This window comes from Python bivittatus, unplaced genomic scaffold, assembly GCF_059951505.1.
Source record: "Python bivittatus isolate LINGU-HERP-01145 unplaced genomic scaffold, Pbiv_v1 ctg000190_np1212, whole genome shotgun sequence".
NCBI lineage: Eukaryota > Metazoa > Chordata > Lepidosauria > Squamata > Pythonidae > Python > Python bivittatus.
This window is the reverse complement of record NW_028277042.1, coordinates 16,893,091-16,920,381: the sequence shown is the minus strand read 5'-3', so window position 1 is coordinate 16,920,381 and position 27,291 is coordinate 16,893,091. Positions and strand designations below refer to the sequence as shown.

General features: G+C 42.0%; 2 protein-coding genes across 9 annotated transcripts in view; one reads left to right on the top strand and one right to left on the bottom strand.

Annotated features, from left to right (window-relative positions):
• The first annotated feature begins 7,961 nt into the window (after positions 1–7,961).
• AKTIP (AKT interacting protein) lies at positions 7,962–23,879 on the top strand. Of its 6 annotated transcripts, none has more exons than XM_088136136.1 (11): positions 7,962–8,165; positions 9,510–9,713; positions 12,346–12,463; positions 13,029–13,234; positions 15,701–15,765; positions 15,861–15,961; positions 18,760–18,848; positions 18,942–19,040; positions 19,731–19,838; positions 20,344–20,404; positions 22,826–23,879. In XM_088136136.1, exons 3-11 carry the CDS (start codon positions 12,422–12,424, stop codon positions 22,934–22,936), a joined length of 882 nt encoding a protein of 293 aa, XP_087992262.1. In that variant the 5' UTR covers positions 7,962–8,165; positions 9,510–9,713; positions 12,346–12,421; the 3' UTR covers positions 22,937–23,879. The 6 variants fall into 6 exon arrangements, with proteins under 6 accessions (XP_087992262.1, XP_087992264.1, XP_087992263.1 ...); XM_088136137.1 differs by lacking the exon at positions 7,962–8,165 and adding an exon at positions 8,238–8,418; XM_088136138.1 differs by lacking the exon at positions 9,510–9,713.
• RBL2 (RB transcriptional corepressor like 2) overlaps positions 23,800–27,291 on the bottom strand; it is a 22,866-nt gene continuing 19,374 nt past the window's right edge. For all 3 annotated transcript variants that reach the window (XM_088136133.1, XM_088136131.1, XM_025165509.2), the window contains one exon: positions 23,800–27,194. In XM_088136133.1, the coding sequence (XP_087992259.1) occupies positions 27,024–27,194 (171 nt within the window). In that variant the 3' untranslated portion in view covers positions 23,800–27,023. The remainder of the gene's footprint in view (positions 27,195–27,291) is intronic.

Here is a 27,291-nt window from a genome sequence, read left to right as displayed (position 1 = left end):
CCTTTTACAGATTTCTTCTGGTCTAATGCGATATGGATTCACATTGTATGGATCTTCAAAGAGGCATTCTAATTCAATAAGCTTTTGAGCAAAGCACACCGTCAGTGGACTTGCTTCTACCCTGGTGCTTCTCTTGGGGCACCAAAGTGGCTTATGTTCACACAGAGAGACCACTTCCATCTATGCAATGCAATCAGCTGAGGCCAACTGGCCCATCCTGATGCTTCAAGGCAAATGAAGGCTTCCAGGACATGAAGCGGATCTACTGGGATCCTCAGAGGCCCATCACTTGCTTCTGCAGTTTGCTAGGCCAGAGAGCAGCCCCATCCCTCAAAACTCGTTGTTTCCACAGATTCTTTCATCAAAGAATTAAGTAGCAACTTAAAGAGTCCTTAGATATGGCTTCCATAATTACTGCAAGGTACCTAGCTTCAGAAATTACCATTTTTACCTCTAGGTTTCTCAGGGAATATGGTTAGTGGAGACCTGCCCCACTCTCCTTCTTTAGCAATCGAACACACCTATTTATTCCTAAGGATTGCAAAGTATGAATATCAGCTAAAAAAACCAGCTAACAAGCCAATTGCATTTATTTTTGTCAGTGCATGCTACCTTCAGACCAGGTTTGGGAGAGCAGAAGTTGGCCCTTCAAGGTGGTCCAGACAAGAAGCACCACCAGGAGAACTAGCTTTATCTTTATTGTAAGGTGACATGAACAGAATCTTGCAAGACTGAAAGTATTTTTCCTCTCCTTTCCTTTTACTCTCTGGAAAACTAGAGAGGGTCCCTTCGGAAACACTTCCCACACCTTCCCTCCTTCTGTGGGCTGAGATACCTTTTACACACCGGTTGTCCAGTCTGCAGTTCTCCCTTCTGTCTCCCAGGGTCATTCCCACAGACCATTATGGTGGGGATAGGAACAGCTAAACAGCCAGTTGGGAGCTGGAATTTGGCGTCCTGCTATTCTGCTTAGGAATTGGATGTAAATTGGATGCTGCTTTGCAATAACCTGCTTAAAACAGGCACTGCTGGCTCCTTTCCCCCAAACCGCCCCAGCCGCCCGTCCCTCAGTCTGCGGAGTGTCTTTTGTTTCCTTCCCCACCTTGCTTCATAAGCCTGTTGCTGATGGAAATGTTGGAGCTCAGGGAGCTTAACCGTTATGTGGAATGACCTTTACTTTTAATATTAATATATTATTGCAAAATCTGTATGACTCATGAATGCAGTTTGGAAATTCAGATGAAATGCCAACGCGTCCCATCTTCCGTCCATACCCTTCTCCCACCCACCGACCCTCCCCGCCACCCTGATCGTGCATCCGGTGGCAAACGACGGGAATTAATATGCATCGCCTCTCCTTTCCCTTTTATTGACTCGGTAAGGTTTGCCCAAGCAACTTTATCAAGAGTAACATTATCAAGAGCTTTCCAGGCCAGCTTCTTTGTCATTTTCACATCCGTGTCGGCTCAACACTTGTCACTGTCAATCAAACCGCAATAAGACGCAGATGAGTTGCTCATTTGGTTTAATAAAATCTCCCTGCTTATTTGCAGTGCAGTCATTATACCATATAATTGCTGCACCGCCGAGGTGAAAAGCAGCCAGTTGCCTGGGGGATATGATGGGGATCTGGCTATATGAAGGAGGTTGCTTCTCTGCTTGTATCTCTCCCTCGTCACTCATATCCCTAAAATTAATATTGTATTTGAATCTGCTCCCCCAATGCCGATCCAGGCTAACATTGTTATTACTTATTATTTGGATGTGAAGTCATTTATTTTGAGTCGCGATGGCACGGCTGCCAAGCTCAATTGCCTTCAGAAGGGCTGCGTGCCATTTTTAATGGCCACTGGAAACCGAGTTTGCAAGGAGCCAGAATTATGAAAAGAATCCGTTCGGAGGTTAACCTGCCGCGTGGTGGCTGAGCCAGAGAAATCAAAGCACGGGGCGTCTGTTATTGTGGCTTCACAGAAAAAAATCTCAAGTTAAGTGGCCACTGGGCTCCGTAGAAGGAAACAAAGCAAGAGACCTCCTTTGCTTTAGAAGAGATCTTAAAGCTGCAACATTTAAAAGGACAGGTGTCTGAGACGGTCCAGAAAGGAAACTAATTCACCGGTCTGCAAAGCTCAATTTATGTCAGGTTTCTGCCATCTGCGCCCAGCAGTGGTGCCCAAATGGGGGAGATCGGCGGCATATAAATTTAATAAGAGTCAATTTTTGTGAGATGGGTGGTATCTAAATTTGAAATATAAACAAACATACCAACAAACTTGTATTTTCAAGGGTTAGCAAGGCCCAATTTGCACAAACATTGGTTTTGCTGCAGCTGAACTAACAAACCATTGTTTAGGATCTTGCCTTGGCTTGTTAAGGAGAGTATCAAGGAATTCTCACATTAAATCACGAAAACAAGCCTCGCGTATGAACAGAAGCTAATCTTCAACGCACCGACTTTTTTTATTTATTGAGTTTGTATACCACTCCTCATCCAATGATCACTGTTTGAATATAATAACAGAAAGTACAAACAGGGAATTTGAAATGGTGTCGTGAAAGAAGCTGGGAGCAAACACCTTGGGGTTAGTAAAAGGCTGCTTAGGAAATCAGACTAAGCATGTTTCCAAAGAATCTAACCCTATTTGATTTTTCAGTAAGTAAGTAAGTAAGTAAGTAAGTAAGTAAGTAGATAGATAGATAGATAGATAGATAGATAGATAGATAGATAGATAGATAGACAGACAGACAGACAGACAGACAGACAGACAGACAGACAGACAGACAGCCTTTGAAGTACCAGGGGAAAACTGAAGGATGGGTGAAATGAATTGAGGTCTCCAGGACCAGATGGGTTGCATCCTAGGATACTAAAGGACTTAGCTGAGGTGAGAACCATTTTCAATAACTTTTGAGAACTCATGAAAGATAAGATCCTCCTGGAGGATAAGATCCCTCAAGTCTGGAGGATAGTAAATAAAATAAAATAAAATGATCAGTTATAACAATCTTCAGATATCTAAAGGGTTGTCACCCCAAAGGGCAAGACCAGATCCAATACATTAACATTACAAGCAAGGAGGTTGGATCGAACATCAGGAGAAATGTCCCGCTGGATCTCCCGCTCTCTCTCCTTCCTTCCTTGGAGATCTTCAAACATAGGTTGGGTGGTCATTTGTCAGAAACACTGCAGTGGGCCGTGCATCAAGCAAGGAGACGGGACTTCTAAGATGCCTCCCAACTCTCTGATTCTATGCCAACCACTCCATCGAAATCAGAACGACAGGAGGACCCAAGCACTTTGAAATGTGGCTTTTTGGTCCATTGCCCCTTGACATCCTTCCCCAATGGAATACTGAGCGAAAAAACAATCACCATTCTAATTTGACCTAAATTTCCACAGCAAAGTAATCCAAGCAATGACTGCTTGGAGATCATTTTATTCTTGCTTTTATCTTTCGCTTGCAAAGAGAAACGCTGCATTTGAAGTGTACTGATACTACGGCACAACCATTTTCAAAATAAATGAATCGAGAGAGAGAGAGAGAGAGAGAGGGAAAGAGAGAGAGATGTTTCTTTATCATTAGATGAATATTATTTTTGTCCATAGCAAATGTATGCAAATTGACCTGATAGACTGAAACTCAGATGATTAAGTGATTCATATTTCTTTAATTGGGTTGAAGCCCCTTGTGGCCGCTTCAAACGTAATCTTTCTCCGAAGTTTTTTTTTCTTTTTCCTGCATGAGAGCTGCTCAAAGTCTATATAAGTCATTTTGCAGGAGTTGTGTTCTAACAATTTTGTTTCCTTGAAGGAAACTCTTCTGCTTGTTCATCAAATCTTCATGCAGCCCTTCTGCATCACACTGACTGCCTCGGGCAGTTTAACCTTTTTTTATTTTTGCCCATTCAGATTAGCAATAGGATGTCTGCCAAGGGGGAAATGAATATTAAAGTCTCTCCAAAAAGTTCCATCCAGAACCTTGGTTTTTATAAATAAGCAATTTTTGCAAAACTGTTGCATCTTCTCCTTGTTCTTTACAGGGTTGTCAACTGATTTAGAGATATCTTTGCTAATTAAGCATAGGAGTTTAATAGATTAACTCATTGGCAGACATCTACATACGCTGGTACAGGTGCCTGGAGTCATATTTCACGTACTGCAAGCTGTAATACTGGTTCATTGGGTTTGAGTTTGACATATTCTGCCCATCAGGCAGTGTGATTTGGAAAAAGTTGATTGTCTTGTGTGACGCACATCCACAGTCAATTTTGACTTGGTGACTCAACCACAATAAACAAACCAAGCCAGTGTGAGGGGTGGGACAGTGGCGTTCTTACTAGGGCTTGCATACACAAGAAGGAACACATGAACATAGGAACAATGTACGTCTTCTCTTCTCTGCCTGTCTGTGTTTTTTAATGGTACTAACACTAAAATAATTTAACGCATTGCTTTTTACATCTGTCTCATACAGAAGGGAAGCTTTTGATAGCTCAATCGATTAGATTTATATTTTCCGTAAATGTTATGTTGAATGATCCCCACTTGCATATTTGCCCAAACCCCACTGTGTTTGTTTCTTGATATTTAGCGCTCCGAACACTCAGACGTTTATTTAGTTTGTCACTACACTGAAGAAAGATACAAGCAGGCAAGTGAGTTTTGTGTAAAAAGTGACCTCCATCACAAGTTGGCACAGCCTTTAAAAACTTTTGTTTTGCTTTAAGTTGGATTAGATCTGGTTATTTTGAAAATGGTTTGCATTTGTTATTTTCAACCAGGCAAATTAGTTTCAAATTGGTTTCCAGACTGGCTACGCCTCGTCACACTGCAATCAAAGCAATAAACAAAAGATAATAATTATAATATAGAAGCAGTTGATCAAAGGTTGTTTACAAGCTCAGTTTATACTCACTTGCCAAGTTTGTAGCTGATCCTCATGCTATGGGAGAAACTTCTACAGCTAAAGCCAATTTTTCTAGGATCCTCTATTTTGCTCTTAACCACCTATCCCCTGGTCTTTACCATGTCTGGGATCTTCCAGCTGAAATAACTTGGCTGGCTTTGAGTATTGCACACTCCGAGTGTGGGTGCAACGTGCTGTTCCTCTTTTGAAGGCAACACATTCTTTTGAGCTGGCCTGGGGAAAGCATATCTTCCTGTAAGAGAGGATAAGATATATACATAAAGACCTGGTTTGTAATAAGTGTTCACTCTTATGGAGCTAAGGAGATGTTATTGATAGATGTGTGGTTATAAGTTTAATTGCTGGGTGGGGGAAAACAACAGAATAATTGCCTTTGTTATGCTGGGCTATGACCATAATGAAGATTTGATTTGATTTGCCTTTAGATTTGAGAACTCCCCATCTACAGAAGGCTGGCTGCTGGGGTAGGGCAGGGAAGAACAGGATCAGGCAGTAGGTAAACATTAAGTGATGGTTCTTTCTTTTCTTTTTCTTTTAGTGTTTAATAGGGCTTCACAAAGCTGTAATTTTTTTATTTACCTACTTAATTTGCATTTCACCCATTCCCAAATTTTAAAAGTTTAAATTGCCTGATTTGGGTCAAAGGTGATTTGATCAAATCTCCTTGAACATGGATCCGCTTTCTGAATTGAACCGAATGTCCCTGAAAGGCCTGAACACTGCGGAAGGGCTACCTTGATCCAGCAAATCAAACTGGCTGGGTTCTTTGAATTGATTTGACAACTGAACGGGATCCAAAGTGACATGCTGAATCTATGCATTTGTCATACGGAGGCTGTTCTAGGCCTAGTTCCGTTCCTGCTGCTTAAAGGAGGCGTTTATTTTCTGACGACGTAAAAACAGCTGGAGGCCTCCACCTAGCGGTGCCTTTTATTTCCCGCCGTGTAATGGAAAGCAATCAGCCTGGCACCTTGTATCTGGGATACAAGAGGGATCATTGGCGAGGCACGTTGATTCGTGGCACTGTAAGTCCACGGATAACAAGATGCCCTTCTTTCCCCAAATGCACAATAAATGGATAGAATGTGTGTATCTCTGTGCGTGTATAATACAATCTCGATTCTTTACAGATAGCACTTCCCAAATTCTTCCACGGGCCTGTTACCTTTAAGTCATGTTTTTAATGGTCAGTTGTGTATTTACAGCAGCTGTCAAGTTTTGTCAAAGATCAGTTATAATCTGCACTGCTTATTTCTTGTCATTTAACTGCTTTTATCAAAATAAGAATCCCACTCCAGGAGGGAAGCGGTTTTACGAAGTAAATCCTGCTGCACATTCCTTTGCAGCAAGCTGAGTAGGTGGATATTATGAAGACACGCGGCCGCTTCCTTGTAAATATGCTTTCTTTTGTTCTGAGTTTGGGTGAGAGACCGGACAGAGGATATTCCCCAAATGTACACATTTCTGTATTTGTAGAAACACAGATCCTAGGATAAGATCTGTAATATTAAAGGGCAACTTCATCTAATTAGCCCTAATATGGTAGGCTCGGGCATCGTTCATATTTAGACTCAGCCACAATGTGGTTTGTTTAGTGTGGGGGTTAAATGGGTTTGTCAGCCAAGACATTCATAAACTATAGGTTGTGGTGCAACGTGGTGTCAGACAGGATATTCAGCTGGTTCAAAACATCTTGGTTAAAGTACCTTATTGTTTAGTGCAATGAGTGATCTGTAACAGTGAAATGTGATTTTTTTTTTTTTTTGGCCCCCCAAAATGGGTTTAACCTGTAAATGAAATGGTAAGAAGGACAAGGAGAACTTGTAAAGTCTCCTTGAGTCACAAATGTGAGACGGGCAGCTATACAAACTGAATGAATGAACAAATAAACATGTAAAATCTGGACTTTGTTGATAAGGGGAGAAAGAGTTTGTCTTGAAAGGGCAGTTCTCTCTCCTCTGGGATTTCCCATTAATGCAGTACAGGGGAATTTCAAATGTCTATTCTGTAAACATACATAGAAGAATAAAGCCAATCTTCTTCCATTTATGCCAGATTAGAAAATCTTCCCCTTGCAAATATGGAATAAAATCAAACGAACCAATTCAGGGCTGCTCATAATTAATAACAATCCCTTCTTACAAATGCATTTGTGTTACAGTTCTCATTAATGAAATAATAATCAATAATTACAACAGTTAACGAGGAAACATTACAAACAATTAATTACAATAATTAATGAGGAGCCATGAGAATGAATTATTGATTAATTACAATCATTAAGAAATCATTGCAAACAATTGTAAGCTGCCCAGAGTCACTGGGAGTCGGGTGGCATATATTTTTTTTATTATTACTATTACTATTATATTATTATTATTATTATTACTAGTACTACTACTACTACTATTCCTCCCTTACTACTACTACAACTGTTCCTCCCTTGAAACTGCCCCCTGCACTAAAAAATCAGTCATAGTCAAGGAATAAACCCAAAAGACCGTTTTTATTAGGGCCGGAAAAGGTTAGAACAAACAAACTTTCTGCAAAAGCTCCAGAAAGAATCAAGAAAGGCCAAAATAAGGCCCAAGGGACAACAAGTCCCATCCTTCCCATCCAGGTATACTCCAGATGTCCCTTCAAAACCCATCCCCTGAGCGCAGCGTCCTCCAGGTGTGAGGAATAACTCCCACCGACCAGAACCAAGGATGATGGGATCTGTAGTCCACCACATCGGCAGAGTTGCGAGTGAGGGGAAAACTTCTCTGCGGTGGAAGGGAAGCTCCTCCCACCCCCTCTCCTGGCGTCGCCGCCGTCCCCCTCCACCAATCAGCGTCTTGCCCTTCTCAGCCCGAACGCTTTCATTGGCGATCCTCGCGTCTGTTTTCTGTGTCCCCGCGGAACGATTGGTGGCCTCTGTTTGTAACTCGACGCTTCGCCCGCCCGCCTCTCGAAATGGGCAGTTGCATCACCCAATCCGAATCCGCCAGTGGGCGCCGCCGTGTCCCACCCCTTAGCAACAGGGCCGCGGCCTCGCCAACCGCTCATCTGGGGGCATCCGAAGGTTGCTACGGTAGTCACAGAAACAGGCTGTGAGGAAGGGCGGGCGTAGGCAGGGATTGGCTGGCATGCGGGCCAATCGCCGCGTGCCGTCCCCGCCGTAAAGCCTTCGTCGAAATCACCGGGAGCTGTCCAAATGGGGGTTGCGAGGCAGGGAGGGCGGCAGCGGGGCCGTTCGGGGTGAGTGCCGTGCCGGACGGGGAAGGCCGCCGTGGCCACTGTGGGGAGGCCAGGCCGCGAGCGGGAGGGGGGATGTCCCGCGCAGTGGGAGGGCAGCGGGCAGCGTGCGCATGCGCGCCCCGGCCTGCGCGACGGTGCCCGGCGAGGGCCAAACTTTCCCCGCCCTTCCCTCCGGAGCGGAGCGCGTTTATTCGCGCTGACAGCCGGCCTGCGCGGATGCGGGCGCGGAGCCTCTCCCCCCGCGAGGCTGAAGGTGTGCGGAGGGGCGACGCCCGGGAGGTGCCGGGGCTGGGGCGGCGGGCTGCGGGGCTTCTCTCCGGGGGTGGCTTCGGGCTGAGGGGGGAGAAGCGCCGGGCCCGCCCCGGCTCGTCGGCATCAGCCCTTGGCAGGCTTCCCTTCGCGAGGTCGGGTTGCTGCCTTCCACAGGCTAAAGGACGCGTCGAGCTTCCCCTGGCGAACTTCCAGGGGCGCGGGGTGGGGCGCGGGCCCCCCTTCTGACGGGGCCTGGCTCCCCGCGGGCCTCGTCAGCAGCCCCGGGAAGGTCAGCCGCCTCCTGGCCGGCTCGGTCCGTGCCTCAGGTGCGAGTTCGCCAGGTCGAGCCCTCCCCGGCAACGGAGGGTGGCGAAGAGGTAGCTTCACCTGTTGAGCGTCTGCCTGCCTGCGGGTCAAGCTCCTTCTGAACCTTCAGGCCAACCAGCAGGCATTCACCAGGTGAAGCTGGCTTCTCTCGTATCAGAGGGGCCTACAGTTGAAAAGGGCCAGAGGAGCCCTTGGGGTGTGTGTGTGTGTTTGTATTATTATTATTATTATTTTATTTTATCCCGCCTATTTTTATATATACTTCAAGGTGGCAAATGTCCCTAAAACTCCTGCCTCCTACTTTCCCCGCAACAACAAACCTGTGAGGTTTGTTAGGCTGAGAGAAAGGGACTAGCCCAAAGTCATTCAGCCGATGTTACAGGGAACCTATTATTATTATTATTATTATTATTATTATTATTATTATTATTATTATTATTATTATTATTGTTATTATTATTGATATGTTTAGGCTGGATTTGGCATTTTTATCCACCTGTCGAATCCCTCCCAAAGGCCTGGGATAGGCAGACGTTGTTGTTGTTATATTTTTACCCCACTGTTTTAAACTCAAGGTGGCAAATGTACCTAAAACCTCCCGCCTCCTCTTTTCTCCACAACAACAGCCCTGTGAGGTGGGCTGAGCTGAGAGAGAGCAGCTGGCCCAAAATCAACCAGCTGGCTTTCATGCCTAGGGGAGGACTAGAGCTGATGGTCTCCTGGTTTCTAGCCAAGTACCTTCACCATTTTATTGTATGTTTTCAGTGTGAGATAGCACGGCATGTTATATGAGGGCGGCCCTGGTTTTTGCAAGCCCGCCTGGCCAAACCCGGCTTGCAAAACTTCGAAACTGTAGTTTGGGCTGCATGGGGATCCCTGAGTCCAGAGTTCAGAAAAGGACGGTGCCTTTTCCTCCCATGAGTATAAAAGGATGCGTCAAATGTGGTTTCTGCATATCCAGAGATCCAGGTGGGTGAACCCAGCCACTAAGTCAAAAGTTGGTATCTTCTTCTTTGGTTTAGACTGACAGGTCAACCAGCCATCTGGTTTTATCATCTGTGGTTTATGGCCCTCCTCATGGCTTTGTTACTGAGCCATGGTTAAAATGTTATTTATGATTTATTTATTATTTTTGTATCCTGCTGCAGTGTAAAGACTCTTGGCAACTTAAAAAGGTGATTTAGGGTTATATTGATGACTGGTGGTTATCCGAGGAAGCCCATTTTTTAAAATCAGGGACTCCACACTAATTCTGTTCCTGAGCTGGACTTTGCAAAGAATTGCTTTTCACTCCTGTATTCCTCTTTCAGGGTATGGATGCAAGAGGAGGAATGTTAGCAAACAGGTGGCAAACTTGTAAAAACAGATAATAGGATGCTGAGAAATTAAAGCAAATAAGAAGCACTTAGCTAAACCAGCTTTCCCCACATATCCCACTTCAAATCTTATAATCCCTAGCTGGTTTAGTTTAAAGAATAGATATTTCTGGGAGCAGGCTCTGGTATAAAAGAGAGTGAGAATGGGTGCGAATGGAGTTTATTTTATTTGTTTATAAGATTTATAAAAGGCTTCACTCGATAGGCTTTTAGAGTTATGTGCCAAAAGGGCGGGAGGGGGGGAGGTTAGGATTCCTACTTAAGCGTTGTAGGTAAACTACTTTTTCTGAAATTTTCCTGCGAAGCTGCATCTTCCTGCAGCCAACAGAAGAATATGCACGTAAAGATGGATTAGCATGTGCATAAATGTGTTGGGAAGGTAGAGTTGGTGGGTTTGTTTAAAGTTCAGCAATGGTTGTCCTTATGTTCTGCTAGTGAACTTCCTGTGGGTATATGGTTGGTTGAAGTGGAAAACCAAATAGACCTCTGGAATTTGGTCCTGTACGGCTCTCCTGAAATCATGTCCTGATTTCTTGACTAAACATGTTTATGGCAGCTTCTGCGGATTCTGCTATAAGGCAGTTCCTAGCTCTGGGCCGCCCCTGAAATTGTGTATGATTTTGTAGGCTGTATTATGAACAGGAAGAGGTGAACTGGAGAGAGAATCCTGCCTGCTAACATGAGGAATTTTCAGGACATGAAGAATAGGCTTGCTGCTCAGCCTAGAGTTCTGGGACTCTTTTTACAATAGATTTTTCCTATTTCTGAACTCTTTCATTTTTCTTTCTCAGCTCCCTCTGAGATTTATCTCTTCGGGAAACCCTGAACTCTGTTTCCGGGCAGCCCTGCTTCATCCAACACGCTGCTGCTTCTATTTTTTGCAGCAGTCAGAAATTTGGTTGACGCAGTGCACGTCCTTATATTTCTTAATCAGATAATAAATCAGGTGGAAGAACAAAAGTATCCACAACCTGCCAGTGGAAATGGTAATTATAGGAAGTCACTAGGTGTTCAGAAAAAGGTGTGCCGGCATTTATAACGGAGTGGGCAGACGGGTCCGACCTGCTGCTGTTTTTCAGCTGGCCTCTTGTTGTGTTACATGCTCTTTAGGTGAGATCACGTCTCTTGAAGATGGCACTGTGTCCATGATTTATGAACAACATATAAATACATTCTAGGGAGAGGGAGGGAAAACCACATTTATTTCTTTATTTTTAAAGGTAATTAAGAACCACGTAACAACAACAACAAAAAGCCTCAACCAGATTTGCTGGAATCTGATTTCAGAAACAAAGATATAAGTGACTCTAGGATGCTTGAGCTCAAGTGTTTAGTAGTCCATCCTGTAAACTAAGCAAATCCTTGCATCATTTTTGCCACCTTTTTCCAACAAATTACAAGTGGAGCTTCCTTCCTGTGGTTCACTCTTCACTTTGGAATAGCGCTCTGTATTGCCTCAGATCTTCAGAAACACTACATTGTGTGGGGTCAGTACATGGACTAGGCATTTTTGGTGTGCTCTGCTTTTATTGCTGATTGGATACCAAAGTCTAAATAGTTGTCGTATTTGTTTTTTCTGCAAGTCAAACTTAGGATTTTGTAAGAGATATATTAATTTTGTTATAGCATGGACACCCAGGTTTTGCACTTAACAGGCTGAATGTATCAACAGTAATAACTGTATTAAGTCAATTAGCCTATGTAATATAAAAATATTTCAAGGCAAGGCAATGAATATATTAGTTTAAGTATGTGGAGCTTCATCTGTTCTCTGGACCTGTGACACAAGAAGTTTAACCTTTCAAGTCCAAGCCATAAAGCTTATGAAGGTTGATTGCAGGAGAGAATCTGAAACCCGAATGGGGAGGGCATGGATGCATTTTCCCCTGCTGCAAATCCTGCTCCGTTCCACGCCGTACAACTAGAAATAAGCCTGCAGGGTGACAAAGCAACATCCCTCCTTTGCTTGCCAATTTTCTCCAGCAGCAACCTCGATCCCAGAATTTTTGTTATATTTCCAAAAAGAGTTTGGGAATATGAGTTTGCAGAGGAAGCTAGCTTACGTCCATTGATTCGTATTCATAAATTAGATGAGGCTCATTCTGCGTGAAATGTCGGAGCCTTAAATAGTTAAAACACATAAACCCAGGGCAGCTAAACTAAGAATATCGTTCTTGATCGGAGCAGTGGGAACTGAGTCATTAACTTCACTTTCATGTTTCCAGGTTAGAAAGTAACTGTAGAAAGTTGGACGTTTGGGCAGTATAGTATATTAACACCTGGTGTTTTGGACTGCACGTTATGAACCCTTTCTGGAGCATGTCTGCAAGTTCTACACGTAAGGTAGAGTATGTCTAGTGGAATGTGTGCTATTCATAACCCACCCACCCACCCTTTTTTTTTTCTTGGCTTTCACACATTCTGAGCAATAAACTTTAAATAGTATTTTAAAAATTGTAATTTCGGTGTAATTAAGTAGAAGGCATAATCAAAAAAATAAAGATATGCTTCAGTCCTGTAATCACTTTGCTTCACAGAATGACCTTCCTGGATAACCCTTTCTTCAAAGAGAATTTGCTTACATGGGCTTTTCTAGTCCTTTAGAATTAGGCAGCAGTTTAAAAAAAGGATCTGGGAAAGCAGATAGGCTGACATTGACATTCTCATTAAAAGTAGGCTTAGGTATCTTGTTTAGCTTGTGGCTAGCTACAGTCAGTCCTGTATCTGGCAATAGTCAATTTATACAGAGCAACATTCAGTAAATTTGGTGGATATATATCTTAGAATTGTTAGAACTGGCTGGATACAAATCTCCTTAATTGCTATTAGGGTGAGAACGAATGGGGTTCACTTTTGCTTTCTGCATGCAACAAGAATTCAGTTTTTCTATTTTGCCTTCCTCTAATAGAAACCGGAAACGGAAGAAAAGGCTCTAGCTGGTGAGCTGAAGAACAGTCCTCCACGCTCTGCTCCCAAAAAGCAGTTGCCTTCTATTCCCAAAAATGTTATGCCAATGACCAAGCCTGCTTCTCCTGCCCTTTCAGCTCAGTCTACAAATGGAACCCATGCCTCCTACGGACCTTTCTATTTGGAATATTCTCTGCTGGCAGAATTGTACGTGTGTCTTCCGCTGAGATGTGCAGTTGTTACTTCCCTGCTTAATTTGTAGTAGAATGATTTTGTTTACTAAGAAACATCCCGTGGCTGATTTTGCATGTTGCATTCGCTTTAACAGTTTGTGAACCAGAGCAGCTTCCTGAGGCTTGATCTTCGGTCAGGAGTTGATGGGCAGTTTTCTGAATAGCTGGAAGAATTTCATGGAGTTTTTGAAAAGCCAGAGTTCTTATAGACCAGCGATTAATAATAGTGTCCACAATTCAAGATCTGCAAGGGAACATTTCTCATACTGCCCTTAGCTAAACAAGATGCTGTTGGATATCATTAGGCTGAATCTTGGTTTTGCATTCTGCATTGTGATAAAAAATCTGATTTTGAAGTGAGACAATGCAAATAAAAGTGTGTTGGGCCAGTCAAATCTGGATCAGATCTCAATGTTCCCCCATCAGTTCTGTTGGAAGGGCTGCAGGATAGATCATAGTTTAGGGAAGGTTGCCCAGAGTTATTGAGAGTCGGGTGGCATACAGGTTTAATCATTATAATAACAACCACCTCTCTTTAGCATCCAATAGCCTGGTATGAACTCCAAAGACATCTCCTTGGAAAGATGTATAGCAGCTTTCCCTCATCTGTGTCTTTCATGTATTGGATTTTAACTTCCAGAATTCAAACCAGCATGGGGAAAGGTTGGCCTGGTTCAGGATTATGTGTTCTCCAGTGCATCGGGGAAGAGGGGGGTCATCAGACTGGGAAAAGCTCTCATAAATAATTAGGTAAAATAAAATCCACATAGTCATCTCTGCGATCATCTGCTAACTCTATGTCCTGACTAAGTGATTGGAAAAGAGAAGAAATTGAAAAGCATAAATTCACATCCACCCTGAAAAGCAACTTCTGAATATGCTGCTAAATAAGGATGCACTGGGGTAACTTTCTCCATGACATAAACTCCTATACTTTTTATAAATAAGTTTATTGTGAGATGGGCTGTAGCGTAACAACAGACTAGTTGAAGGCTGCCATCTGCTTTTGTTGCTCCTTTGTTGCTGCCTTTGTTGGCTTAAGAAGACTGCAAGTTGGCCCATTTAAGAAATTCATTTCCATGTCAGTGTATTCTTAGCATAGTTGGTAAAATTACTATGTTATTAACCCGTCTTAAAATTGTGAGTAGGCCTGTTTACTAAATGCGAATCAACGCAGGCCTTGCTGGTGGTGTCGTCAGTGAAAAAGCTAACTTTCTCGACTAGTTTTGTTCAGTTGAACTGACACGTGTCTTTTAGCTAATCAGAATCTTATTTATGAATCTTTTGGTCTCCCTGATCTGGCAAAACGCCGCCCCTGCTCCTATTACTAGATGACTGGGTAAAATTCCATTCACAGTGCTGCTGTGCCGGGAACACAACTCCCTCTTGTTCTCCCAATTGCCCTTCCTTGGTGATAAAGCCTTGGGTGTCCTCTCCTCCAGCTGCAAGAAGATCACACTACGTAATCTGTTCCAAAAAATTTAAAAAGATCAGAAATGGCATGAGTCATCCCTCTGTATCAGGAAAACGGGGTAAAAAAGACTTTGAAGTTGTTCATCTCTTGCACCCATTCTTGTTACTGCTTTGGTGTGTCATGCAAAATATTATGGGCTAGGCAAGAAAACAAGGTTTTCTCCCCCTTTTTTTTTTAAAAAAAACTCCAAGTTTAAAAAGCTTTTCTCAGTTCAGCGAGCTGGATACGAAAAAAGATCCCCTTTGTCTACAGCAGTGTTTCTCAACCTTGGCAACTTTAAGACGTGTGGACTTCCACTCCCAGAATTCCCCAGCCAGCCAAGCTGGGAGTGGAAGTCCACACGTCTTAAAGTTGCCAAGGTTGAGAAACACTGGTCTACAGAGTACACCATGATAAAACTTCTTCCTTCATGGAACTCACGTTTAACAAGTGGAGTCCAACAGAAGCAGACCTGGTTAGCCTTCAGCAAGCCCTCATACTTTCCGAGAACATAGCCTTATTTCTCTCTGCTGTCATTCCCATCCCTTATTTTCTTGCTGTACCTCCTCCTCCTTTCTTTGCGTACTTGCCTTTTACGCTCACTCTGTGAGTCCTCAAAGCTGGTGAGCTATCTCAGGGAATGCTTTGCTCTTGAGTAACTGGATCCCTCGTGTTTAAAGTGCATCTTGGTTAATAGGGCAAGTGAGTTGCCGGCCTGTTGTTGAGCTCGTCTGTTGGTCGCTGGTGGACCCTGGGGAAATGCCCCGTTTCAAAGAAGTCACATTCCTGGCATTCTCTTCTGGATGAAGGAAGACTCTCTTGGCCCTCTGTGTACTGTGTATAGATTTGCTGTGGCTTTGGTCCTGGGGATGATATTTCTTAGTTAAAGGAAAACGTAAATGGTGGCTTTATTCTCATGCAAGCGTGGCTGTACGTGATTCTATTTTATGCCATCCAAATCCGAACTAAGCGACCCTTTTCTTTCAGTACTTTGGTTGTGAAGCAGAAGCTGCCGGGCGTCTATGTGCAGCCTTCTTACCAGTCTGCATTAAGTAAGTGTGACTTTCCTGATCTCCCCCCCCCCCCGTATGCAGTTATTGCACTGGCTCATTTTCTTTCTTTCTTTCTTTCTTTCTTTTTTTTTTAGTGTGGTTTGGAGTAATATTCATAAGACACGGGCTATATCAGGACGGCGTATTTAAGTTTACAGTCTACATTCCTGACAATTACCCCGATGGGGATTGCCCAGTAAGTAGCTGTGGGATGAATCCTCAGTATTACTTTAACGTGGCCACTGACCAGCCTCAGTATTCATGTTATCTTAATTGAATGTAATCATTGAATGCTTGTGTTTATTGCATTCTTTATTTATGGAAAGCATTGTTATCCTATCCTATTCTTCAGCCAAAGAAATTTCTAAATTGGCTTACCTCTGACCAGTGAAAAGAAAATCATGTCTATATGTGTTCCCTTGTTGAATGACACAACATAAAAGGAAAAAGGGATACGGAGGGAAGAGGAGGAAAAATGAGGTGGTTTGGAGAGTAAACTCAAGTAATAATTCCTAAAATGTAATCATGGCTTCTAAAAAGGCAGCTTTTGGGAGAGGAGAGATCTGACAGTGTAACTTTGCTTCACTGCTATGGACCAATAAATGTTAGGTGGCATTTGAGGAAGGGAAAGTTGGATGGAGCTAATCTTTCAGTGGATTAGATGAATATGGGATAAGCAGTAGCCTTTCCAAGCTATAACTTTACTCACCAAGCCCAAACATGCAAATAAACTTTCTGTCTTAAATGTTTCCCATTTATAAAGCACTTTGAAATGCTCAATAAAGCTTCTTGTGTTTTTTTCTTGTTGAGACCCATTAAAGGGAGTGGGCTACATGTACTGTACGGTATCTAAATAAATAATATAGATATTCGAGGCAGAGAAATAATGCTTTGCGAATTGATGACTGAGATGAGATTTGAACCAGTGATCCTGTATCTGAGCTCATGAATATAGTTAAGATTAGCTTGCTTTTTTTTACTAGAAACCTTAGATTTCCTACCCAGGACTTTACTGGTTAATCCTTGCTAAAACGTAAAGCATTCTAAGTTCAGGAACTTGTTCTGCATGCTAGACTCAAAGTATTCTTATAAAAATCTACTCTTGTTTACTTGGAGTTTTCTTCATCTTAGGTGGCGAAAAGGAGACATGTTTTTCTGCATTTAATTATTAAGAGTCAGAAATCCTGGTGGATTTATTGCAGACCACCCAGAGATTCACCTTCTGATATTTTCAGTCTTCATCATTATACAGCATGAATTCTAAAGCTCACAGTTCTTTGTAGCCAAGGGTGATTTCTTGCTTTTCTGATGGAAGTCCAAGCTTGTTAGTGACAAAATTTTGAAGTCACCCAAAACATTGCTAAGGCATCAGCCATTTGCCTTCCTTCTTGTATTGTGTAACAATGAAATGCATTATAGATTTGTCCCCCTTAGTTCCTGAACTTACAGCACTGCCTTGTTTACCATTTCTGTGTTGACTCTGGCAGATCTCAAAAGCCTAAGAAATCCAGCCAAACTTGGAGATTTTTATGGCACCAAAGTTACTGGCAATAAGTCTTTAGCTTCATGGAACTACTTTGCAGGGAAAATTAGATCCCTTTTAATTCAGAACAATATTGGGCAGTAACCAAGCAATTTTATAGTTACAATTATATATAAAACATGAATAACTTAAAATGCAATAACTAATACAGTTAAGGGCAATAATGCGTCTAAACTTTTTCAAAAATACTGTAACTCCTGGTGGCCTAATTATTGCATTTTCTTTCATACTCATCTTGTGGAACTAAACTTTGAAAAATTAATTCAGGATTTGTGGGATGCAGGAAGCAGCTTATGCTGTTGCTGAAATTTGATTCGCTGGAGTGCAGATGTATATACACAGAGGAAATTTTGGATGCATGGGTCAGGCTGTTTAGATGACTTATGTGACTGCAAGGTTTCTGAGCAGTACTGGGGTGCAGACAAAACTCCGGGGTGGGGGGGCTGCTTCAGTTTATTGGCAGATTTCCTATTAATACGACTAGGAAAGGTCATAGCAGGTGGCAACCTCGGTTGACCTTAAGAAAGGCCAAGCAGGTTTGTACGTGGAAGGAAGCCATCAGGAACTCGCAGGGCTGTGGGCTAGATTGGGAGGACAAAATCCAGTATGGGAGAAAGTAATGGTAAGCCAATTCCAACTTGTCTATGTAGATACCAGGAGCTGAGCTCAGCTTGAAAGAAATATCCCGTTTAGGCCACGGATAATCCTCCTAACCCTGCTGAATTGCTCTCGTGGTAATTGGGGTTGCTATAAACTACTAAACCTTTCAGAGTATTTCTGCCTCTCTTCCCCACACCCTAAGGAAAATCTGGGATCAATTCCTAAACTCTTAAGAACTCCTTGAGTTTCTGCTTGCTCACAAATCACAATTATATAATTGCGTCAATTTGATTATAATCTGCTCGGAGTGCATTTGGCTAGGAAAATGGAATGAATGTGTGCAAAAATCAGCTAATGCCTGGCCTGGTTGCCCATTGGGTGAAATGTAGCCCAATAGCCTACTGAGAAATTTGAGTTTTTAGGGTTGACATTCCTTGATTGTTTATGTGCCATCAAGTTGTTACCGACTCTTAGCGATAGATTTTCTCCATGGCGATCCATCCCTAACCTGTTCTTTCAGGTCTTCTAACAGCACATTTCTTAAATGGCATTCCTTAAAGGCTCAGAAAGGAAAACGATATGAAAGGGTTCTTAACAGCCAATGTGCAATTTTTTATTTATTTATTTATTTATTTATTTTTCAAATTTAGATACCGCCCATCTCACAAAAAGTGACTCTTGCATCTAATAATTGTTTAGTGTATCACACACACAAGAATCTTTTCTCTGATTAAGAGAGGAAAGCTTTTTGGAAAAAAGTTGGTTCCTTTGAATGGCCTTCATAAATCAATTTGCATGTTTGGCATCAATTTGTTTCATTTTTTTTCCCAAGTTTTTCTCTTTTTCCTCAGCGCTTGATTTTTGATCTGCCCATTTTCCACCCGCTCGTGGATCCTGTCTCAGGTGAACTGGATGTGAAAAGAGCATTTGCCAAATGGAGGTCAGTGTGACGGGCCGGATCTAGAATGTCAGTATTGAGCAGAGAAGGGTGTACCTTTGAAGGCCCTAATGCAGCTTTCTCTTTCTCCTAAAGGCGAAATCATAACCACATATGGCAAATACTGATGTATGCGCGTAGAGTTTTCTACAAGATTGACACAAGCAGCCCTCTTAATCCTGAATCTGCTGTGCTGTAAGTTATTTTTTTGAGGGGAGAGGAATGGAAGAACCCTCTTTGAAAGTTGCATTTGAGTATAATTTGTCTTATTATATGTGCATGCCTTAGGCCAAATGTCACTGATTTTCATGTATGCTTTAGTTCCAAAATTACTTTCACTAACTCTTTCTTGGAATTTGTAGATAAACTGCCTTTCTAGGTAAATCTGTTTATTATGAATCGAGTATTTTGTGTCTGCCTGAAATGTACTGTGCCCTCAAATATAGCAACCATCTTGCGGTTTGATAAAAAGACTTAGGTTCTCCAGCTCTTGCACAGGACAAGTTTTGTTGCTCCTCCCTGTCCTGTGCCCCCCATCTAGTTGTTGCTGCTCCTCAACTCTCAGTAGCTCCTGGAAGTTGGTAAATAGTGAAGGATGCTGGGAATAGTGAAGGATGTTCAGCAACATAGGAAATTAGGGGAATGTATCCTATAAGAGATGTGATACGTTAATGGAAATAACTACCAATACAGTTCTAGTTATCTTGTAAAACTGGTGTTTCGGATTTCTGGGCATTTCTTTATATAAAACAAATTTTGTGGCAGGTAAAATGCGCAATAAATCTTTTTTTTTTTTTTTTTTAACATTTCAAGACATTTCATAGAATGCTTTCATTCTTTCCAAAAGAGTTCTAAGATGTATTATCTTTCTCTTTCTCTTCTTAGGTATGAAAAGGATATTCAACTCTTCAAGAGTAAAGTGGTTGACAGTGTAAAATTATGCAGCAGTCATTTATTTGATCCACCCAAGATAGAAGACCCCTATGCAATTAGGTACCTTAATATAGTTATTAAGCCACATAATGCAGTTTGGACTAAGTACAGGTTGTCCTCATTTAGCAACTGGCTTAGAGACTGTTCATAGTTATGACAGTGATGAAATAGTAATGTTGTGTATAGCCCTCACATTTACAACCTTCACAGGTCTGTAAAGCAAATGAAAGCTGAACTAAGATTGTAAACACAGTCAAGGTTTCACTTAGTGGCTGGTTTGCTTAATGACCAAATTGCTTGTCCCAGTTGTGGTTGCTAAACGAGGACTACCTGTATTTTTTTTAATCACATATAGATTTACCATGAAACTATTTCATTGCAAGTGTATCATTTAATGTCTTTTAATTCTTAAAAATATGTAAATGTTCAGTAGATGTGGTTAGGGAAGTGGTTATTAATTTTCATATTTTACCTCTTGTGGGCTACTGTACTTCCATTAAATCGATCTTCTGTCTTTAGTTTTGGAAACTTGAAGCATTGGTGGCATTTTGCTTGTGTCCTGCAGCTTTTCTCCCTGGAATCCAGCTATACACAATGAAGTTAGAGAGAAGATGTTGACTCAGAAGGTATGCAAGAAGGACCTATTTTATTTTATAGAAATTGTAAAAATTAATGGGGAGAAAAAAGTTCTGTTGCATTGAAAGAAACAGAGGCAAGCTGAAAGGTGCCAAGCAGAAAATCACTTATATAAGAGAGGAGTAACCTCCACTGTTGACCTAAATAGAATTTGAATTTTTTACTCCCAGGTTTTATATACTCAACAGCTTAACGTGAGGTGTATATGTTGGCCTAACACCAAAGGTGTCTAGGTTTTAAAAAGGGCAGACAGACCAAAGATTATCTGTCCTATCCTGTATCTAGACTCTGCTTAAGACAGCTGCTATATTAAAAAAAAAAAAACACGTTTGAGTCCATATCAAGCTTAGCAAGTGCAAAAAATATTTGCTTTTATCATAGTTATTGTCCTTTGGCCCCAGCCAAAAGTATGTTTAACTTGGTTTCAAATACAAAGAATCAAAGCTTTGAAATTTAGTCTAGTAACTGGTTGAGTATAGCAGGTGGAAAATTTCAGCTGTTGTATAATTTAGTTCTAATATCTCTTGGTTCTAAAAGTCTCATACGGCGGCGTTGAGTACCTACCAAGTGCATTTGTAATGGAGGCATCTTTTTGATGCCAGTGTGCAGAGTCAGTAGTATTTAATGAACATTAGTACTTTCCTCTTTCTTTGCATCTCTTCCCACCCAGCCTCCCCACATCCTTTGTACGGCAGACTCTGTAGGACTAGTGTTATGAATGTTGCAAGTGGATTTACTAGGGACCATAGAACTACTTAACCTTGTGGCTGCTGTTTGTTGTTGACGCCTTGCAAATAAGAACAAGAGCCGTCATCTCCACAAATCTTCTCTGGGAAGTAGTGGAGATTGTGGCTTGCAGGACAAATATTAGCGATGGGATATGGAGTGCATTTGAAGGACACTTCATCCTAGAACTGGGATTGGACCCAAGCTTGCTCCTTGTTTTCTGATGCCTGTGCTATCCATGACCCTGTTCCTGATGCCAAACTCCTTTTAATCTCTGCTTGGGGCAGATGACATGTCAAGATACTGTGATTTTGTGTGCTGCTTACTTTCTGTCTTGCCGGAAGTGGATTTGGGCTGATGTAGCATGTTGCACTAATTTCTTCCATGTCCACCTCCCGCTTTCTCAAATAAGCTACTGTAATCCGTCTGGTTTTAATGTAAAGACAATTAATGTTCTTGTTTATCATCATTGCTAGGGTTACATGTATGTGTTTAGAATTCTGGAATTCTTTCTGGGGCAGGGAGTGAGTTCCTTTTCTTCGAAGCTCTTGGCAGAGCTTATTTTGCCCTCAAAGGCCTGATCCTAATCTGTTCCCTGTTCAGACTGGTGGATGATCATATTATGACCAGGCCCAATTCAGGAACTTAGGCTTCGTCTTCTTATTGGAGTTGCCTGGAGAGAGTTGTTCTTCCCTGGAACCCATAAGTTATCCACGGTTAGCCTTGCTGGCTGTGGCTTTGTGTCTTTTCCTTAAGATAGGACCTCGCAGAGATGAAGAGCCCCTTCCTATGTCCTTGGCATATGGGGTGGGAGAGGAGATAGATGCTGTACAAAATTAGTATCCTGCTTGAACAGAGTTGGTACACTTAGGGCGAACCTGCCATGGGGAAAACACAATCCCTGCAGGATAGTAGACTATAGATATCAGAGTAGCAATACCCACCCCTAGGCATTCATTTATTCTGGGATGTCATGTGAAGTTTTATAAGTTGCTATCCCTCCTGAGAAAAACAAGCTGCTGAGGCAGAGTAATATTCAAGAGGCAACCCTTCTCCAACAGCAAGAGCGCCGAGTGGCAGAGATTTATCTATTGGTAGACCATTTGGATGTCGTAGGTGTACTTAGACCAGTGTTGTCCAAACTTGGCCACTTTAAGATGAGTGGACTTCAACTCCCAGAATTCCCCAACCAGCATGGCTGGCTGGGGAACTCTGGGAGTTGAAGTCCACTCATCTTAAAGTGGCCAAGTTTGGACAACACTGACTTAGACAATCAGTGACCTATCAGGTGTTGAAATGACCCTTAATAGACGACCTACCTTGCTCTTTGCTGGCTGTGCAGCTAATTTTGTTTCGGGCAGGAGGCGGCTTTCGTTCTGCGTGCAGGTAGACATCTTTACACAGTGACTAGTACTGAACAGTACAGACGGAGGCCTATGGAAAGCACATGGCTGCACGTTATTTAAACCGTTTCCTTTGTATTTTCACACTGAAGCTGCAGAGAGCTTAAAGTATTTAACTCCTTTTAGGACCAGCAGCGTTGTGGATGGTTCAGCTGCGTGGAGATGGGCATGTCTCCTTTCAGGGGTATGTTTTTTTTAGAAGGCCAAAGAATGGAGAAAGGATGCTTGCCAAAACAACAAAATGACTAAATTTACAACGAAAGCATTTTTTTTTCTTCCTAGAAGAAAGGAGATGATCAACAATGTAAGAATATGCAAGTATCTGGCCTGTCGTGGGTGAAACCGGGCTCTGTTCAACCCTTCAGCAAAGACGACAAGACTCTTCCCACCTAGCCCCTGCAAACAATGATGCACTCAACACTTTCTACGGGAAGAGGGAATGTAGCAGAGCCGAACAGCGAAACTGTGGTTTCCCTTCTTGACTTTGGATTAATAGAGTAAATGCTAGCCATGACTAAAGCAATCCTATTCAGTGTGATTGCTTGGACTCTTCTTGATGTTTTACACACGTTTTAATTGCAGCCTGGAAGTAGGTCTTAAAGATTGGGCTTCTGTAAGGAAGTCCATGGTGTGTGGGTAATACTTCAGGATTCAAATATACCTTGAGGTTCTTGATGGGTTCCTTTTTAAAGCTTTTTTAATGTAAAGAGCAGGCCAGAAAAACTCATTCCAGAGATAATCTGTGTTTGTGTAAACTAATACAGCAGAGTAAAATACTATATTTAAAACTTTTAAATGCATTGGTTTCTATTGTAAATATATTAGGATATGGAATTTGTAAATACTTGGTTCCGATTCTTTCTAGCCCTTTTAGGGGCAGAAAGGCTGAGACTGATTATGTATGATGTGTACCTATTTTTTCTTTTCTCCTTTACAGATGTTGCCACTACTGGCTGCTTCTAACATAACTTGTTCCATAATCTTTAGGGCTACAACCAAATTGCCTGCAAGAATCATATATGAGGAAAGATTTTACTGCAAAGACTGTCAAGAGAATAAGTACAGAACTCTTTCATTGTGATAGTTGCATGCATCTTAAATCAATAACCGTAAGATGTGTCAAAGTAATATTAGAGGCAGCCTTAAATAGTACATTAGTCAGGAAAGTTTTTTTTAATGGAAGAAATTCAAAATCCCTTAGAGTTCTTGGTTTTAATAAAATCTTAAAGAGAACCTAGCATAGGTTGACTTAGGAATCATGCTTGAGATGGCTTGACTAATGTGTTAATAGTGACATCTTAAAAAAAAATAAAGACCAGTCATGGTAGAAAGTCCATGTTGTAGTTGCCTTCTTTGGATAAAATATTTGCAAATTAGGTATGAGTTCTTTGGAATTCCAATTTGCTGATCATAGTAAAACCTCAACTTAACAGACCATTTAAGGGAAAAGGGTTCCTGTTACTACTGAATATCTACTAAATCAGGAAGTGCGTCATTTGTATAACTGTTATGAATAGGTAAATTTAAGTGCATCTTGACTACTTCGGACACAACAGACTTATCTCAGAAGATGACTGGATGGAAATTTTGTCTATTGAATCCAAAGCCTACTAAATGAGGGGAAGGTGTTAAGATGTTTAACCATGGCTTAGTCTAAGGGGCACAGAATTTTTTTTTTTCTTTCTCCTGTTGGGAAGGCCACGATAGCAAGAGGCAGATCTGCGGATAGTGCCTGGTGGAAAGCTGAACGAGCTGGGGGTTTGAAATTAGACCTGGAGCCAAACAGGCAAAGCAAGGCAGTCTGAGACCTTTTTTTTTTTTTTTTTGCTTTGGTTTTGTTTGTAAAACTTCACTTATTGATCACACAAAACCTGCCCTATTTTATCACCATGACTGTCATTTAGCCAGATTCAGTTCAGGCCCTTACCCAACATTGTAAAGCACAGCACTAGCGGTTAACCGTAAGTCCTTTCCAACAGCATTGAGATTCATAACGAAAATTATGGAGGAAAATTTCCATCTTGTCTGTGGCCCCAAAAAAGTACCAAAGCACTTTTTAAAATCTCACCAGATGCAGGGAAGCAGTTTTATTCTATACTGACCTATGCTGAAACCTGTTGCTCCAATTCTGGGAGTTGCTCTTCTGGTGCACGTACGTGTGTGCGTGTGGTGAGCAAGGCCCTTTCTTGTTGCCCTAGGCTGTAGCAAACCACCTCCCTCTGGCCCTCTGGGTTGCTTCCTCCTCCCTTTTTACACTTCCTGAAATCAGCCAAGAGCAACATCACCTTCTTCTGGAGCAGAGCAGACTGCATCAGTCGAGGGAAATAGCCTGCAGGGCTGGCTGTTTCCAGGAAATACCACTGTGGGCTGCAAAATATGACTTACAAGGGTGGCATGTAGCCCATAGATTGCAAGTTGGAGACTCCGGCCTAAAGTGTTCAGCTATAACTGAGCCCACACGGGTATCTTAATCTGGAGTAAATTTTAGCTCATAAATCCTCATGGACTGACAGTGGAAGATCTAGGTATGGAGTAAGATGACGACCACGGACATCAACATTGGCTATTCTTAAGCAGTAACCAAGTTTCCAAAACTACAATGGTAAATACTGCCTCCATTTATCCCTTTCCTTCATATACAGAAGAGGCGCTGGAAAAAATGAAGATCAATTTTACTACTCCAAGTTACTTTCCACTTTCCACTCTCAGACAAGAGAGAATAGGATTACTGTTTTTTTGCAAACATTCCTTCATCAGAAGTGAATGGTAAACCAGCTAGCCAAGAAATCCATGCATCACTAAGGTGTGCGTTGGTAGAAGTTTCAGAAACCAGCAGCAGGTCTGCCTGTCCCTGCCTTTTGATTTATGTCCAGCTGATGATCTCATAAAGCTAAAAGCCAAAATCCCTGTTCAGTTGTCAACGTTCAGATTCTCTTAGAGCGATTTTAAGAGTATCACAGATCTGCTGTAAATGGAATCCGGGACATAAAGCAATACACAATACTGGCAGGAGTGAATGTGATCCTATCAATCTTCAAGGTGACTATCCAACTGCCTGTACACCATTTTTCACTTCTCTGTCTACTCATCTGATCTTTTATGGGAAAAATGGAACAGCAAGCTTTACCTAGCATGTACTGGAGAAACAACATGGAAGCCTGCAGTGCCAGTGGTGGAGCACATTCTTTGCATGCAGACAGTCTCAGGTTTAATCCACAGCAACCCTAAGGAGGCTAAGAAATGCTTCTGTCGGGTTCTAGGGACCACTGCCATCCCAAGTAGTTAGGGTTAGGCTAGATGAAGCAGTGTGGCCTGTTCAATAAGAACAGATTTTGATGTTCTCCATCATCCTGGACACCCATTTATAGCAGTTAACCACTGCAAAGGATCAGACAGCTGCACTGATATCCAGGACGGGCCAATCTTTTCCTCATTTTGAGAAGGATCAGTAGGAAGACACAACCAGCGGCTATTAGAAAGCTGAGAAACAGGAAAGGCTAAGTCATATCTTAAATATGCATACATGACAGTTCAGTATCACTTCTATGCACTTCCAGAATAAATACAATTCAAGCAATTTAACACAGCTTTCATCTTAGGGTTTGCTATTTAAAATATATATATATTTTTCAAAAGTGCCATTGCCAAGGTAGCAAAACTCTAATTTGCATTTCAAAAAGTTTTAGAGCTGGTGAAGTGCTACCTGCTGATAGGAGCTTACTTGAAACATTGCACAGCTAAAATACATTGAAAGTGTAGTATATATACATAATATCCCCATATTACCTGAAGGGCACAGAAGGAAAGGAAACTTAAGGAGAGAGAAAACTTAATCCTCCCCCCACCAATTTCAATTTCTGGTCTGTCTCCAGTGTGCTTTAACTACTGCCTGACAAGAGTGCTGGAATCTTCACTCCTAATTAAAAAGGAGGTTCACAGCAGTTCCACACTGGGTCAAATGATCAGTCACAACACTGATTCCATCATTGCTGACTGCTTCATTTCCAAATGTGTTTTTAAAATGCTGCAGATTCTAAACATGACACCATACGATATCAAATAGCTAAAAAAAAAACGGGCTAGTGTAAAAATGCTAGTCTTCCAGTTCCTACTGAGCTAAAATCAATCCCTTCTACCAAATAAATTAAAAATGATGTAAACTGCATCTGTCAATGCTTCATGGTGTGAATGCTTCAATGCTCCAAACAAGGCTGGTGTGACCACCTGCTGCAGTGTGATGGGAGGAAGTAACTGTTCTTCTCAACCACTTCAGATTCTTCTTTAGTAGAAGATGTCAGTGGTACACACAGAAGACTCTTCTTTGGATGTCAGGAGTACCACACTCTGGGAAAAGGTTAAAAAAATACTTCATTTCTCCCCCGAAAGTGCCTTAAAGATGTGAAAGTCACAGCTTCTGTTGCTGCTGGTCAAACATTAAGACGGCCCAATAGCCGTAAAAAACGTTGGTTGGTCTCTGAAATCAGTGGGAACCCCTGTCGTTTGCCACATCTTGCAACCTTCTCAGGAGGGCCGTGTGGTTTTCTGGGCACATGCGCTTGGCTGGTGATTCTGCCCCCTCCTCTAAGATTATGCCCCTCTTCTTTGTTGAGGTCTCACCAGTTCTAATCATGCTGTTAATCTCTTGAAGTCTCTGAAACATACAATGAGCAAGGAAAACTGAATACGCCATTTTTCCCCCTTCTGAAAATCCAGCTGCAAAAATTAATCTCTTTACTGCTCATTTAAAC